Here is a 17,976-nt window from a genome sequence, read left to right as displayed (position 1 = left end):
ATCTTGTGGCCTCTATATAAAATTGCTGATTTTTATGCATGTGCTAAAACGAGAACAGAATAGCTATTATGTTGGTACTGAAGTTCAATTCTCAAAAGCATCTGAGTAGATGCAGTGTGATTCAATTGAAGACTGCTAAGGAAAATCTTAATTAATTTTGGGTATGCTTTGTCCATTAAATTTACAGTGACTGCTGTATCCTTGACTAAAAGCTCACCAAGAACTGCAGCCTTCTTAATAAAATTTCACTGGGCCTCATGTAATCGCTACTGTAATTGGTGAGATCAAAAACTGATTTAGATTACATTGTCCTGTGGATATCTCCCATAAATTGGGTTCCTGTTGCATTGCAGGAATATACCAGCATATTCTTCAAAATGTTGCTTGGTAATTACACCCTTAATATAATTCAAACATGTGGTACCGAAAATCGTAGCCTAACTCCTAGTATTATAAAACTTCTCCAGGAATCTTCATTGTTTTTGTTTCTTTATTCATCTTCTCAAAATAAGCTAAGTCTCTCTCTCCAATTTTAAATTGAAGCTTCTAGCGGTCTACCTTTAAGTTATTTAGATTTTTCTCAAGGCATGTTGTTCTTGTGAGACTACAGTCTTGCTCTTGTATTTTTTAGTGACATGGTAAGACTCCCTTAAATTACAAGCTCATGCAAGACACTCACCCACGCCTTACTCATCAGCCGCTTTGATTATGGCCAGCTGTTTTGTGGCAGTGGACGCAGTTACTACAAGCCTTGTGGGACAACCAGCCATAGGTTGTTCCAGTTGGCTACCCCTCAGCAGCCACTGCTTCCAAACCACTTTAGTTTGACCTTGCAATATCACGGACACAGAGTTGGTAGCAAGATTCACCATCTCCTGCCCCACTGGCAGTCCATAACATTGGACAGGTGGATACTTCAGATCGTTCAATGGGGTTACTCGGGTTACTCTATACCTTTTTCTAAAAAACTCACTACCCATGCCATCATCTTCAGACTGGCTGACTGAGGCCACCTCTCCCTGCTTCGTAAGGAGGTACAGGCTCTTTTGTCCAAATGAGGACCTGGCTTGGCTGCTCGGGCTGGACTGTTCCTATTGGAGCAGGGTCAAGAATGATTTCCATATAAATGGACTCAAACTGAGGTTGCACAGTGTGCAAAAAAAACTATGGACTGGGATGCGGACCGAGTAATTACCAGTGGCTGAGATTAATTCAAACATTCCGTCCATCACTTTTTTGTATACCTGAGGATTTCGCCCTAAGTGGGATGGGTGTACCCAGAAGTGGATCCTGTGCACCCTGTCACTGGAACCAAACTATACCTGGTGGATGACACCATAACAAAGACGAAACTGGTCCTGTGTTGCTTGTGTTCTGGTTCAGGAAGGACTTGACTTTGCAGTTCGTGCTGAACTGTTCCCATTGGAGCAGGTTCAAGACTGATTTGCATGTAGCCCATATATGGTCCAAACTGAAGTGGGATGGTGTGCAAAATAATGATGCACTGAGATGTGGCCCTTAGTTATTTCCAGTGGTTGAGATCAAATCAAGCATTCCATCCATCACGTTTTGTATACTTTTGGCCAAATGAACCATTGAGAGTGTGTTGGCATCAGAAGTATGTCATGGTAGGTCATGATTACTATTCCTGCTACTTACTGGTTCCCAAGAAGAACTTAGGCCTCCGCCTATTTTAGACCTGCATCCTCTAAATTTCTATCTGAAAAAGAAGAAATTAAAGATGTTCATGTTAACTCAGGTTTGTCTGCCCTAGAGCCTGGAGACTGGATGGTTGCGCTGGGCTTGCAGGACACCTATTTCCATATCCCCTTACTGCTGGCCCACAGGCTCCACCTGCTGTTCGTGGTGGGCTTTGAGCTTTATCAGTTTTCTGTGCTACATTTTGGTCTTTCCAGCACCCCTCCCTTGTTCACCAAAGTGATGGCAGTGGTTGCCAGACACCTGAGGATGTGTGGGGTTCCAGTCTTTTCCTTACCTCGATGAATGGCTGTTGAGGGCAGGCTCACCCCAGGCAGTCTTCTCCCACCTCCAGACTATGGCGTACCACCTGCATTCGCTGGGATTCAATATAAACATGCCAAAGTCACATCTGACTCCCTCTCAGTCGCTTCCTTTCATCCGAGCTGTTTTGGCTATAGTTCAGTTTCAGGCCTATGCTCCTGAACAGCAAGTCCAGGGTATTCGGGCTATGATTTGGATGTTTCAGCCTTTGTCCTGGAATTTGGTGGGACTGACTCTGAAGCTACTGAGCCTAAGGGCCACCTGCTGGAGACACAAGCCTGATGGCATATGCAGGCTCTGCAGTGGGACTTGAAGTTCCAGTGGGTGCGGCTTCAAGCAAATCTCTCTGAACTGGTCTCGATATTGGAGGGAATTACAAAAGACATACAGTGGTGGCTGATTGACCACAGTTGGGTCAGCTGCAGACCCCTCTCCCGTCCCCAACCAGAGCTGACTGTTGTGACGGATATGTAACACCTGGCATGGGACGGCCATCTGGGAGAGGTGGCAATCAGAGGACTCTGATCTAGGGTGGAGTCTCGGATCCCACATTAGCTTGCTGGATTTGAGAATGGTCTGATTGGCTTTGAAAGTCTTTCTTCCTTCCATCAAGGGGAGGTTAGTTCAGGTGTTCACGGACAACGCCACTGCCATGTGGTATTGAAACAATTAAGGAAGGGTGGGGACATGGACCCGGTGTGAGGAGGCCCTGCATCTCTGGACATGGCGGAATCAACAGGGCATTTCCCTGGTGGCTAAACATCTGTTGGGCTCTCTGAACACCTGAACGGACAAACTCTGCTGTCTATGCCTAGCAGATCATGAATGGTGGCTCCATCTGGATGTGGTGCAAGGTCTCCTCAGAGATTGGGGAGAACCTTGATTAGATCCATTTGTCACCACCGAGAACACACAATGTCAGCACTTCTGCATGCTGGAGTTTCCAAGGCGACTCTCGCTCGTCTTGAGGGGAGCTCTGACCATTCCACTCCTGCCCATAGTTCTCAAGAAGATCAGGAACAACTGGCCCAAGTTTTTCTTGTGGCTCAGGATTGGGCACATAGCGTATGGTATCCAGAAATCATGAGCATCAGTCCTCCGGTCTGGCTGTCTTTCAGAAGGATCTACTGTTGCAGCAACAGGGCAGGGTTCTGCACTCTGCAGGGTTCATGCGCTGAGATTGAGAGGTGACAGTTGTACGTTTTTGACCTCCCCCCTGAAGCCTGTGATGTTATTCTGGCAGCTAGGCGTCCCTCAACCAAGACCGCTTACACATGCCATGGGGTTAAATTTGTATCTTGGTCTTGCATGCAAACAGGTTAATCCCCTTACTGCACCCTTACCTGGAGGGTTGCTGTTTGTTCACTCATTGGCCCGGGAGGGCTCTGGGTCCTGTTAAAGGGTACCGGTCAGCCATATCGGCATTATTGCAGTTGCTGGATCAGCCCTCTCTGTTTAAGTCACCAGTTGGGACTTGTTTTCTGAGGGGCCTACTGCGTCTGTTCCCTCTCAAAACCCTCCATCATGCCCCAGTGGGATCTGAATCTAGTTTTAATATTCCTTATGTATGCACTCTTTGAGCCCTTGCACAATTGCCCTCTTTGCGTATTAACCTAAAAAACTGCTTTCCTACTGGTCATCAAATCAGCCAGGATGATTAGTGAGCTGCAAGCACTTTCCGTGCACGCTCAATAAACACCTTTCTTTCCAGACATACTGGTGCTGAGAACACTTGCCTCTTGTTCCCCCTCACCCTTTTAAAGAAGAGGAGAGACTCCACTGACTCGACCCAAAAAGAGCTTGGTCGTTCTACATTGATCATGCCAGAGAGTTCCAGGTAGACTATCAACTCTTCATTGGATTTGTTGGGGCAAAAGAAGGGAAGGCTGTGCAGAAATGGAGCATCTCACGATTGATGGTGGTCTGCATTAAGATATGCTACGCACTGGCCAAGAAGCAACTTTATGAGGGCCTCCTTACTCGTTCAATCAGAGCCAAGGCTATGACCACTGCAATAGTTGTCCCTGTCCTGGACATCGGTCAGGCTGCAACGTGAGCGTCTGTGCACACAATTACCAAACACGATTGCCTGAACAGTCAAGTTCGTCGTGACGGGCACTTTGTTCGGTCCTATTGAACTTTCTGGTCTAAATCTGTTTGCAGTTCCACCTCCAGAGAGGTATTGCTTGGGTATCTATTCTAAAGTAAGGTATTTGCAGCTGCAAGTCTCTATCAGATTAACAAGTTACTTACCTTCGGTAACAGATTATCTGGCAGAGACTCTATGTAGCGTCAGATTCCTTACTGATCCTCCCTGTTCTGCGAGAGGTTTTCTCCATGGTGGATAATCCTTATGGGATCCGAAGAGGTACTTCTCAAAGTTTTCAGATGTATTCTGATGCTTGGGGATAATTCTAAGATGAGGAATCTGCGGCTAGATAGTCACTACTAGTTAAGGCATTACTGAAGGTAAGTAACTTGTTCTTTAAGGTTGTCATTAAATTCTAAAACCCTCTATTTGAACCACAATGGTCATAGCTCAGAAGGCTGTTGCCTCCCTTTCAAAAGTTTAAATGGATTCACTTCTGTCTTGCTGGGAGGAATAATTCTGTAAAAGCAGATTGTTCCAAACCTTTGGATAAGGTCTTTCTTTCCAAACACTGTATATCTTGTAAGATCAACATAAAGATGTGTTTCAAACTTGGTTGAATCTGTCAATAACACTGGGGGTCTTAAAGCGTGGTGGTAACATGTTTGATTCAGTACTGCTTCAAAAATCCTTAAATCTCAGCAGATTCCAGTTGACTTCCATTATTGGTAACAGTAGTTTTCCGAAAACTCTCTCAAACAAAACTTGATTGCATCTTCCGAAGCAGCCTGGCTTGAAAACTGATCTTTCACTGGGAATGCTGATCAATGGCAATGAGGCTTATGGCCTGGCTGAAACACAAATACGGATTCCCCTCTATTTTATCTCAAATAGTCAGTAGCCCATGCCCATATCGACTTCTTTTTCAATCTCATCATTTTTTCTTTTTGCAGCATTTAAAGTAAGAGAATCAAAATCTACATGGAATTCATCAGCTCCATGTCTTTGGGGATAGGATTACGCCCAACCCATACTTATTTGCATCAACCTGCCTTTGCATTTCTTTCCCACACAGAAAGGTTCAGGCCTTAGAGCCTTTGCTGTTTGTCCTATTCTATCAAATTCTTGTTGCTTTTCTTTACCTGCAAATAAATTCTGCTAATTTCATAAACCAAATTCTCGGAGGATCGCACTTTTTTGCAAAATGCTCAATAAATTGACTGTAGTATTCGCAAAAGATATTCTTTTGAATCAGGGGTGACTTCTGAATGGGTTCAACTAAAAAAAGTTTCAGTTTAATGCCAGCAATAGTGTGCCCTAGTTTATCAACTTCTTTACAACGTAATTTCCACTCATTATGATTTAGGATTAATCTAGTCTGTTGTAGTCTTTCACAAACTTTGCAAGTGTGTAACTTATGCTCCACCACATCTGAGGAAAAAAACAGAATGCCATCCATAAAACATTTCAATGCAGTTTTCCATGTTCATGAAATATAGAAGCTAGGGAGTATGGCATCCTCTTGTACTGGAATAACCAATAAAAAGTCACAAATGCAGTCAAGGATTTGGATTTGTTCAGGCACTCTTTCTCGTAATACGCCACTCTCATCTGGAAAATATTTGTGCTCCATCCAGTGCGGTAAGTACCCCATTGTTCCTTGGTAGGGGCTGACAATCAAATGCTGTATTATTATTTTTTTGCAGTTTTATATAGCACAAACTTGACCCGAATGTATTAGAGCGCTTTACATGAGCACCGGTTGCATTACAGAAGGACACATTCATTTTAAGGCACGGGGAGATTATGTGATTTGCCTAGAATCACAGGATGTTTGAGCCACCTGCCAGACTCGAACCTGGTTACCCAGCTTCAAAGTCGACCGTTCTAGCCATTGTTGAGTACTCTAAAAACAACATATAATCTCACTTTTGTCTTCTTTTTTTGTACAGACTATAGGTGAACCCATCCAGAGGATTCAATTTCTTCTGTGATATCCTCCTGTATTAGTTTATCTCTGAACTCTGATAGGTACTGTTCTCAGTCTTTGACTAGCTTGCTACCTTTTTTAAGTTTAATACTGTACGTAGGTTTCTGAGTCTACCCAGCTTATCGGTAAAAGCTTTAGGGAAAGTATTTTCTATACATTCTCTATGATCCTACCCCAAAATGCTTGTTTCTTGGCTCTATGGTTTAGAAAGGATTCCCAACTCACACCGATTTCACCTCCTAAAATGAATACCCCTTTCACAGATACTTATGCCACACTGTTTTTAAATGTAATCTCAACCCTTCAGAAACCAATAGTATCCATTGTGTGCCTCTCAGATTTTCTGGATTAATATATTAATTTTAAATTAATATGCCACTAAATTGTTCCATAAATCTCTTTTATGATTGTCCAAGGAGAAACCGAATCCACCATTAATTTCAGTTCCCTTTCTTAAATCTATACAACACATGCAGGAGGTTTCTGCTTGGGTATGTATTCAAAGTGATCTTAATTTTCCTTTGTTGATAAAACAAATCCATGTGCTTTCTGCGCTTCTTTAGAACTGTTGTGAACTTCATCTGCACTTTATTATACACAGGCAACAGAAGCCTAAACCTCCTCTCACCTATCTCACCTATCACCCATCTTTTGTCTCGCTGTTGAAAATGATCTAATACTTGCAGATCTTGTCTTTACTAATTAGTAGTCTTTGTGTTTTGCTTCAAGGGCATCACGTATCTCCTTCAAAACACCGGCCAGACACAGGGCTTTGTAGTTGTTCGTCCAGATCAGAATAGCCTATTCCCATTTCAGTTATCTATGTAGCAATTTTCCTTGAGAGAATAGTTTATCAGAGGAAAATATTTTGTTTCTGGTGGAGTACCCCGCGGTCTGAGAGATAATTTAATCTATATATTTTGCAAGCCATTACATATGGAAAAAATATTGCTTTTCTTCTGCTACAGCATACTCAACTTCATCTTACTATATGTTCATATAAGATCATCTGTTTGATCTCTTCTTTTCAGTGTATGGGCTTTTTCCAATTATAACTTCGATTGCAGTATGATAAGAAAGTTAAGGTATGTTTTAAGCGTCCTGTGGCTGACAAGCCCCTGCTTGTTTTCCACAATGATTAAGGAACGCCCTAACTAGATTTGCGTCGTAATATAGTGAGAGAAATGCTTACTGCCGTAAGCATCCTAGAGCGGCTCAAACACTAAACCAGGGCTGCAGTAATAATAATTTTTTATTAGCCTTTTATAAAGCGCTGGCACAAACCATTGGGTAACTGAGCACTTTACATGACAGCATTTTTTTCTTGAATGACAGTTTTTGTTTCTTTTCACTTGGAACGGTTTCAAAAGTTTTCAAAAGAACGTTTTTGTTTCACACAGAGGAAAGAAAGTGAACACTCAGGCCAGATACTGTAAAGAACATGCTGCATGATTACATAACTACTTGCACTATAAACATATCAAAGAATGTAATAACCAGTGAAGATGATATAACATAAAGTGAGTGTCAGTGAGTTGTGCTCATTAAATAACCTCATTTCAAGAAATGTAATGCCTACATTCAGTAAACTTAGTATAAAAGTCTGATTGCTAATGAGAGCTGCAGACATCCTCCATTAACCCCTGACAATCCTTTGAATTTGCCCACTAAGAAAAAATCATCCAAGTAGTGTCATGATGTCTTTGCCCGCTACATTTGTAAACAATTTCTGTAAAAAGGAACTGAAAGCTACAAACAAGAAACGTTAAACTAAACAGCCCATCGGCAACGACTTGTCAATAAATAATTACGCTCCAAACTGTATGCCCATCAACTCGTCCGCAGGGTGAACCCGCAGTAGTGGGAAAGCCGCTTTAACATCACATTTCGCCATCAAAAATGCCTATGCAACCTGGCAATCGCCAACTGAACAACTGTCAGCAGACAGACAATGCACCCGTCCCGCACACCTCAGGAATTAAATCGTTGTCCTACAAGCTATCCGGCCACGAAAGGTGATCAATCAAAATGAACGTTCCCTGCTCTTTTTTTAGAAGCCACCCCAGTCAGTTACATCCTTTAGTTCTCCAATAGCCATCAGAAAACGGCCCTTTCATCCTCCTTTCTCCCATTTCCTTCATCAGTTTGCTCCATATCAATTCCTCCTGACCTCTCACCAACTTCAAATTGTCGCCCAGTGGCACACCCTGGGACCCTCATAACACAAACTAAAACCAAACTGAAAACTGGGCAATAACAAATCCCGTTCTGCCTGCGACCCCAGCCACTCCAGCCAATGCCGCAACCTCGCCACCTTAACTGGAGTACGTGCTCTTGCCCATGGGATTCGGTGCCCCTGCCTCTACCCCGCTTGCTGGGACCTGACCACTGACCACCCTGCTGACTAAACCCACTACCATGGGGACCACACTGTGAGCATGTGCTCTCCTCCACACTTAGAACACTTGTGTCTATATTTACAGAACTCCAGTGAACACAGTCCTCTATTGTAAGATCAGCATGCCCCTCTGGTCCCCACCTGTCCTCTGCCTGCCTCACCCACCCAAGCTGGGGCGGGGCACCACCATAAGGAAGGGCTTATAGATAACCGGCCAGCCTCTCACCGTATAAGTCGATGGAGCTGGTTATTCAGGCATCAGTGTTTGGATGAATAGCTCATAATCCAGCTCCCCAATACCCCATCTGCATCCTCCGCAAGACGTGCCCAAAACTCCTCCTCATATCTGACCCAAGCCCAACACCCAAAAGTAACCTGCGCCTTACGCACTACATCGAGGTATTTAAACAAAGCCACACACCTCTCTAGATACTTCTCACAATACACACTCGGGTAGATGAGAATTGGACCGCAGCATTTCTCAATATTAACAAGCACCCTCAGCTTACGGGACAGCTCCTACTTCTCTTCTCTGCAGCCCTCCTTCGCCCCTATTTTCTGATGCAGAAGCTTAACATTTTCAACATACTCCCCTTTCCATATGCATTCCCTAGTTGCTAACATCAGATGTGCTCCTAAGGGCTTTGTAATCCCCATTACGTTCCTTCTTGTCTGCTTCACCCATGTCCTCTTCAACCTGTATTCCTTCAGCCTGAGATTTTGCGCTCACTCCCTCCTTCTCCTTCCCATCCCCCTTGGCTCGTCTGTGCCTGTGTCTTCATCCTGCACGTACTTACCTTTTGACAAACGCAAACTCACTTCCCCCTGCTCCTGTGTGTCAACTCCCACTGCCTGCACTCCAACTTCTACACTCCCTGTACCACTGTCCCCCACAGAACCTGTCTTACCTAGCCTCAAAGTTATGCTCGCACTAAAGCCATCTGTCCTGGCTCCAGTCTCTGTTCCTTCTGGGTGGACACCATCTTCACTGTCATTAGAGCCATAACAGGCTGTAAAATGTCAACACTGTGCCCCGCCCCTTACACTTCCTGAGGTGCCGTCCACTACTCACTGTCCCCCATCTCTTCTTCCACTATCTCCCCTTCCTACACCTTATCCTCCCCATAATCCAATTCCAGTCCATCATCACCACACATTTGCCCACAGCTAGCACGCATGCCCAGCACCTCTCCATCACTCACTGTGCCATCACCAAACGGCACCTCATAAAGGTCCTGAGCTGGGCTTTAATCGTGCAAGGCGCCATCAGATCCTCAACCTTGTCTCTTCACTGATCGGTGCACCATCATCCCAGAGCCGGCTGCACTGAAGCGAACTCTGACTTCGGGCCGGGGATGCCAGACCGCAGTAAACACTCCCGGTTGATCCGCTGTCAACTCTGCTGATGCCCTGACCTAGCTGGCCCGTGAAACTAAATGGGGGGGAGGGGGTCATGGCACCATACCCACCTCCGTGGCCTCCACCTTGAAAAACCGCTCCATCCACCCACGCCATAGAACACACCCTGGGAATCAGTGACATGTCTCTGTAGCTCCTCTCCCCACCCCCAGACACTGAAAACCCCGGAGTCAATCTGGCAGCTTGCCCAACTGGGTCAATCCCCACAAAATCTCCACTGCCAATAGGGGACCAAGTCTGCTTTCTGCCCATCACTCCTGCCCCAGCCAAGCTTGGCCCAGGCTCCGCAATCCTCCATTCCTTTTGGGCATAATGTTCAGGGCTCCCCCCTCTCCCTCCCTGCAGAGCTCGTATTTCTGATTTCGCGGCCTGACACACTCCTCCACCCTCCCAATGTCTTCTCCTTACTTTCCTTTGAGAAGATGAGCAGGCCATAACGACCACCGCAACTCTTGCTGATCTTCTGCAGGGCCTTGCCACAGGCTCTACGCTAGCCAGGGCCCCAGCCGCTAACCGGTCCGCTCTACCCGCCTCACAAAGAATCATCCACGCCTGGCACACTTCCTCTTTGTTATCCGCCATTATAGCCACAGAACAACTTACAGCAAGCCACCGCAACTATGCAGAGCAATTTAAAGAAAATCTTGTCAAACTGTCCCTGTCAGCCGGGGTGCACCATAGAACTAAAATGGCACCTGGCAACTGTCTGCATGTCCCTAACTACATAGATAAGCTTGCCCACACGCCCGCCAACCAATTAGGACTGCCCCCTGCCCTTGAACCCATCCACCCACCCGAAGATCCCACGAGAGGGGGGGCATTCTGCCCATCCCCCACCCACCCCCAATAACCCATTGGGCGGGATGGTGCCTTCAAGAACGTCTGATTACTTGATAGTGTATAAAAGGCTGCTTTAAATTAACTACAGATGCTGCTTCATTTGTTTGGTATTAGTTGGTGTTGAGCCACCAGGAGGTATTTTTGTACCCCTGCACTTATGTCAAAGTTGATGCTGCTATAGTAGGCACAAATAATGGAAAATGCATTTTTTAAATGTTCTTTTGTACGTTTTTGCCTAAACTGTGATGGTGCAGCCGCATGTCACAGCCCACCAAGATGTCCGATGTCTCATAGATTGACTTGCAGTCAGTAACTCTCCTTCAGGCTTTCACTGTTCATGTGGTGCATGGAACGTGGTCAGGGCTTTGGCATGCAGATTGCTCCTGGACGTGGTATTCGTGTACCTAAAATGTGATCCATCCTATTGAGAAATATTGCAACAGTGTGTTGAATCCGAGGCAGTTCCCAGCAAAAAAGGTGCAAATTGCGGAGTCAAAAACACAGACTTTAGTGATTAATTTTCAATACAAAACTGCTTGTAGGAGGATGATTTTTGTGCTTAGTAACGACCACCATCAAACATATTAAGAATCCATCAGGGTGAGTACTGATAAAATAAAACTGAGATACTTCAAGTGCACCGGCCTTTTTAATTGTTCGAGCTGAACTATTGTGTAATTACTTCAAAGCATACATTTTAGGTTAACCCAAAATGCATATGGCATTTCTTACTGGGTGCGTAACCAAACCAACCAGCAATAAAGTCCTAGCATTTTCCACACTAAGGCCGTTTGCACCTTTGCAAAATCTCCACATGACCATACCCATCACGTCCCCTGCCTTACAAATTTACATGTGACAATGCATGGATGTTGCATGGGAAGGGAGTAGGTGGTTCTAAATATGGTCTGTTGGCATGGTGGGTCACTGTTGCTGCACGAGAAGAACAAATGCATTATAATCTGCGATGCCCTGCACAGCTCTCACTGTGGGCAAATAAAAAAAAATAAAGCAAAGCGCTGTGCCGCTTAACATTGGAATAGTTGGTCTCCCGATTAACATTGTCATCGAAATGTTTTAAGGCAATGTAAAGCAGCACGCAATGCATAAAAATTCACCTGGATATTCTGGCTGCTGGAGCTACAACCCATTGCAAAAGGTAAAAATACAGCCGAGGTGGTATAACAGTTACTTGCAAGAGAAACTTAAATCATTTATTACCTCAACTTTGTGCCCTGGCGTTGTCCAGTAATATCATTAACCAGTATGGTCCGATGCCCAATACACACAGAGTGTGAACCCAGTTGCCATTTACCAGTCCCATTCACGAAGGCATGCGAAGTTTACTGTGATATAAATGTATACTATGTTTGACAGCACTCTAGTGAACCATGCAACCACATACTACTATTTCCCGTTCCTTCTTTTGGGCCCTCCCTTCCACCAGACTTCTGATGCGAATTCCGAAAGTGGTTGCAGTGTGAGTGTCACTTGACCTAATAAAATGGTGGTTTCGGACACTTATTTCCTCTAATACGCACGCACCAGAGGCTCAAGTCAGTCTGGCCATGCTCTCAGGGGCTGTTTTTTGGGGTATGGTGTGCGGGCATTTCAGACCACCTTTACTTTGAGAATTTTCTATCATGAATTTCCATAATCCTGGTTCGAGTTCAATGGAAGCGGTCCATCTGGAAACACCTTGGTATAGCGAGAGAAGAAGGCAGCGCGCTGAAACAAATTTACAATGGACGTAGCGATTCTAAACCTTGATTACATGTTTTTTCACCTATTGCTCCACTTTGGGCACAAAGGAGGTACATGCCATTTGTCACGAAATAGGCTTAAGATCACACGAAGCTGGCCTTCATGCGAAGTTTTGACCTTAGAGTGCCAGGAACCTATTGTGCACCGCCATTTTAGAGCATTTCATTTTGTACGGGATGCAGCATTCCCAAGCTTGGTGGACACCGCGGGGCATCTTGGAGTTCATGGCCGTCACCCTCCAGTAATTGGTCCCGGCTCCCTTCCATGCAAGTATTCTCTTGGCTGTAGATCCCAGAATACCTGGTGAATCTCCATAATGGAGATAAATAAAACGATTGACCGCTTGTATTTTGTTTTTCAAACAGGTATTTTAAATGTGTGATAACAAGCAGCTAGATTCTTGCATTAATGTTTTGAACATTCTGCTATCACATAGTATTACTGTACGTGTCTTCTTATCAGCTAGACTTTATTTTTATTTCTTCAGCTGCGTCAGGGTGGGCTGCTTTTCACGTTGTCTGACACATGGAGCAGGCATTGCGACGTCAGAATTGAGCTCTAAGTTATTCCAGTAGAGTAGTGATATCATTTTCCTGCAGCAGGTTAGTGACGTCGCAACTAGACTGTGATAAATGAACGTAGTGCATACTATTGTGTAGGTGTTGAGAGCTTCCATGGATTTTAAATAATTATTCCTCCTGAGTTTGGCCACCGGAAGCAGCCGCTGCAACTGTGCCCTGCATGCAGCTAAACACATTCTTTGTTGTCTGCAGTACAGTGCGTTGTATTTGTGTATCATTGCAAATTTGAAATTGCTATTCTTTTTTTCAAGTTGTTCTTAAATGTTCTTCATTTGTTTCTGTCTATTCAACTTTGTGAAGTGAGGTTTGTCATCATATGGTAACGCTAGATTTTGTGTGTTGTGTGTCTTTTTATTTCTCTTTTTTTGCTTCAGGTCTTCTGTGCAGCGTGTTGCAGCTTGAAATGCCAGCTTCTGTACATGGACAAAAAGGAAGCCCGTGTGTGTGTAATCTGCCATTCTGTACTCATGAATGGTAAGTGTGCGCAAGAATAGGGGCGTCTTGACTAGGCACTCGCTGCTTCTCCCCAGACAACCAGTCAGTGGTACTTTGTGCACACTTCATAAAGACACTGCAGCACAGCCATGGTAAGTGAGCAGGGTTGTCATATCCAGTAGTACATGTGACCTCCCCGCGCCTTACCTTTGACGGTTTTTACAGGGGTGGGTAAAGGGTGGGGATTTGTTTCCTGAGACCCACATTCCCTTTACGTGAATAGATTGCCTGAAGTTCTTCTGCTTTCTGTGTAGACACTGGCCCTGTTGTATGGCGAGTACAACACTTGTAAATATACATCACCACAAACCACTCACTGCGGTCTAAAGTTACCATTATCTGTTCCCAGCATTGCCATTCAACTGAAGAAAAAGATACTTTTGTGGCTGCACATTCATGAGGGGCGTAACTTCAGGGGTAAATGCATTCTTGTCGTGTTAGTTGGGTTTGGGGGCCCTGAGTCGTGTCTGCTATACCTGTTTTATTTCTAGATTTCAATAAGGTTTTAACTTGTTCATTTTTTTGGATCAAGATCTCAAAAAAATATATATATATATCTCAATTAACAGGTTCCCACTCGTATCAAGAGCAACCACGGCTTTCCAGTTATGCTTTATTCGGAAGAAGCATCTACACGCAGATGCTTCTTCCGACTAAAGCATAACTAGATGTAGCAGCACTGGAGTGCCGTGGTTTCTCTTGATACGAGTGAGAACCTGTAAATTGATTAACTTCGGAGCGCTGCATCACAAGCACCTCGCCCGATCAGGAAGCACTGCAGCATCTCGCTGGAACATGGATTGCATATATATATACACGCACATACACATATACATACATACACACACACATACACACATACACACATACATACATACACACACACGTACAAAAAATGTTCTTTCTTGAATGGATGCCAATTTACTACGTTTGAATATACAAACCTTGGCAACAGTAGCCTTGGAAAGCTGCACAAGTCTCAGGTTTCCAGGCAATACTACTGGCAATTAACTACCTAAAAGGTGATGGAGGAATTTCTGGAAATAGCAAAACCACTAGCTATCATAAAACAGTTTTTCACCCTCTGTGCCAGTCTACAGAGTGCCGGATTTACAGTTTGGCCGGTGAAGTAAAAGAAGACCGAGTGGCAGAGGACTTTACGTCCACCTCCCTGCCTTTATTCCGCCCACCCAATTAAAGATGTTCATCAACCTCGTGGACATCTCTATACATTGGCAACACCATCATCGCAGTTCCTGTCTATGTAGGTAAAGTTTGACGGATGGCTCAGTCAAACATGACAGCTTACCGTCGAACTTTTAAAAAGATTTTTAGTTAAAATAAACAAAAACTCCCAAAGCACGAGTTTCTTTTTGAAAAGAGTAAAAAAAAAAAAAAAAATCTTATGACCCGGATTCCATGTGAGCTTTCTCCCATGGTGTGGGAGACATTTTCCTTTTTTTAATGTCCCTCACCCCCACAATATACCTCGTTGTGACGGCCCTTAGGAAAAACAAAGCCTTCCACTCTAAATAGGACAAACAGCCGCATGGCTTTCTCCTTTGGCCCTTTAGAGGTAGTTTACTCTGTTGGGCATAAACCCCACCCTTTATCCCCCCCCATTCTCAGCCCCCACTTCCACCCATTAACTAATCACACAGAACACACCACCTCCATCAACTCAACTACACCCCCTCAAAAAAGAACCATCTACAATCCCACTTCCCCCCCCAGTCTCACCCCCCACTACCCAACCTCCACCCCCTTCACCACTAATAAACGCCCATCCTCCACCCTGCACTCTCCGCCTACCACCAATACTCTCATCCACACCACTAACCTCTCCCCTATGTCATCCACGCCCGACCCTCCCATCCCCACCTCCAACACATTTCCCACACTGGACTACATTACGGCCTCCCTCCTCCAGCTCAAAGAAGACATGCACATCATCAAACAACAACTACTCTGTCTATCACACTCCAGTCACCCCTCACCCAACACCCTCCACCAGATCAAACAAGACATTCACATCATCAAACAATCACTCAGCACACACCCCAGACACCCCTCACGCGCCTCCACCATCACCTCCCCTCCCAACTGGTCCTCCACCCGGGCGGCGAACTCTCGCACTCGACTCCCACCGCACTGGACCTCAATCCCTGTTCACAACCGCGAAAACCGCCCCCATCGCTCCTGCAACCCTCTCTCGGACCTCGACACAATCACCCTCCTCCGCACCTACGACTCAGCTCCCCATAGCAACACACCCGACACTCTCACTGCCATTCCTACGATCCACTCCAATCCCCTTAGACCCTCCACACTGAACAAGAGAATCGCTATCCATAGTAACCTGAGTAAAGTCCCCCTCGCTCTAGAACCCCCTTCCACCCTCCACACACCCCGTCTCAAATGCACTCTCCTCAACTGCAGATCAGCCGCTAGACACTCCTCCGCTATCGCCGATCTCATCCTAAAATTGGATCTTGACTTAATCATCATGACTGAAACATGGCTAACAGAATCTTCTACACCTATAATGGACATTCTGGTTCCCCCCAACTACCACATCACCAGACTTGACAGGTCTGGCAATAAAAAAGGTGGCGGAATCGCATGTATATACAGGAGCAACCTCTCTGTCTTGAAAGTAACTTCCCCTTCCTTACCCTCCCCAACCTCCTGTGAATACATCTGCCTCGATATTATCAGTGAGGGCAAACCGATCTGCACTCTTCACGGCGTTTGCCATCCACCCGGCGACAACCTTACCTTCTCCCAACAAATCATGGATATGATTTCAACCAACTCCGGGCGACAACTCACACAAATATACCTTGGTGACTTCAACCTCCACTGGAACGATCATAATGATGCGGTGGTTAAAGGTCTGAAGAATTTCCTTAACGCCCTTGACCTCACTCAAATTTGCAACAGTCCGACACACGAGAAAGGCTCTATCCTCGACCTTATCATCTCCAAAGAGGCCTCTATCCAACTCTAATCTATCCAACCCTGTGACTGGTCAGACCATCATATTATCACATTCTTCATCAATGAAAAAGTTAAATTTAACCCTGTTCAATCCGCCAGGCCCAAAGTCTAGAAAAGAGACATGAAAAAACTAAACTCAAACTCTCTGCCCCCCAACAGCTGCAACTTACTGCTTCCTCCTACTGGCGTTAAGGACGTCCAATCCTTGACTGATCACTATCTTAACACTATGACCTCAATAATTAATGAAGTTGCACCCTTGCAGCTAAAAAAAGCCTCCACAAAAATTTCCAATCCCTGGTACGACGGGAGTCTCAATGACGATAGACGCGCCATGCGAATGGCAGAGCGCACCTGGAGATCAGCTCCCTCTGCACTGAACCTAAAAACCCTGAAAAAAAGAGAAATGCCTACTTCAGGAAAATAAAACGCTCAAAATCAGACTTCTTCAGCCATCAGCTCGACCAAGCCAAAAATCGTCAGAGAAAGCTGTTTGAGCTTATCCGAACACAATCCAAAGCACAACCCCAACCTCTCAACACTATGTGCGAAGCTCCCTCCTGCGAAGACTTCGCCTCCTTCTTTAACCAAAAAACTGACAACATAAAGAATGATCTCCTCATGGACGCAAGCCTCTATCCCAAACCCCACTGCATAGCACCCACTAAACCAAAAAACAATGCCACTTGGTCAACCTTTGTCACCTACACGGAAGAAGAAATTGACAGACTGCTCAGCACTCTGAAACCATCCAATCACTTCACGGACCCTCTTCCTGCTAACGCTGTTAAAGTCCTTACCCCGTCGCTCCTTCCACTCTGGACTAAAATCATTAACAGCTCACTTCAACAAGGAACCATTCCCGACTCCTTTAAAGTTGGACAAGTCACACCCTTGCTAAAGAAACCTACAGCCGACCCCTCTGACCTAAACAACTACCGTCCCATTACCAACATTCCGACTCTTGCCAAACTGCTGGAAAAATGCGCACAAATACAATTGACTAAACACATTACTCAGTTTGATCTCCTCAACTCTCATCAATCAGGCTTCCGAGCAAATCACAGTACTGAAACTGCTATGACTCACATAATTGACGACGCCCTTCAAATCCTAGATCATAACGATACCTGCCTCCTCATCCTCCTTGATCTCTCCTCCGCATTTGACACCGTCAAACATGAGAATTTACTCGAACTATTAAACACAAGAATGGGCCTATCTGGAACTGTGCTCAAATGGTTCACGTCCTTTCTGCATAACAGGTCGCAGAAATTCAAGAGCAACAACTTGATGTCCGCGCCAAGACCTGCATCGCTAGGCGTACCACAAGGATCCTCCCTATCCCCAACTTTGTTCAACCTAGTTATGGAACCTC

The 17,976-nt window shown here is 45.1% G+C and overlaps 1 protein-coding gene across 1 annotated transcript in view; it reads left to right on the top strand.

Annotated features, from left to right (window-relative positions):
- The window catches only part of ZFYVE9 (zinc finger FYVE-type containing 9), a 676,896-nt gene that overhangs the window by 316,638 nt on the left and 342,282 nt on the right, over positions 1-17,976 (top strand). The window contains exon 5 of the mRNA XM_078670659.1: positions 13,478-13,577. Within this exon, the coding sequence (XP_078526785.1) occupies positions 13,478-13,577 (100 nt within the window). The remainder of the gene's footprint in view (positions 1-13,477; positions 13,578-17,976) is intronic.

Source organism: Lissotriton helveticus, chromosome 1_2 (genome assembly GCF_964261635.1).
Source record: "Lissotriton helveticus chromosome 1_2, aLisHel1.1, whole genome shotgun sequence".
In the NCBI taxonomy this organism is placed as follows: Eukaryota; Metazoa; Chordata; class Amphibia; order Caudata; family Salamandridae; genus Lissotriton; species Lissotriton helveticus.
This window is presented reverse-complemented; position numbering and strand designations above follow the sequence as displayed.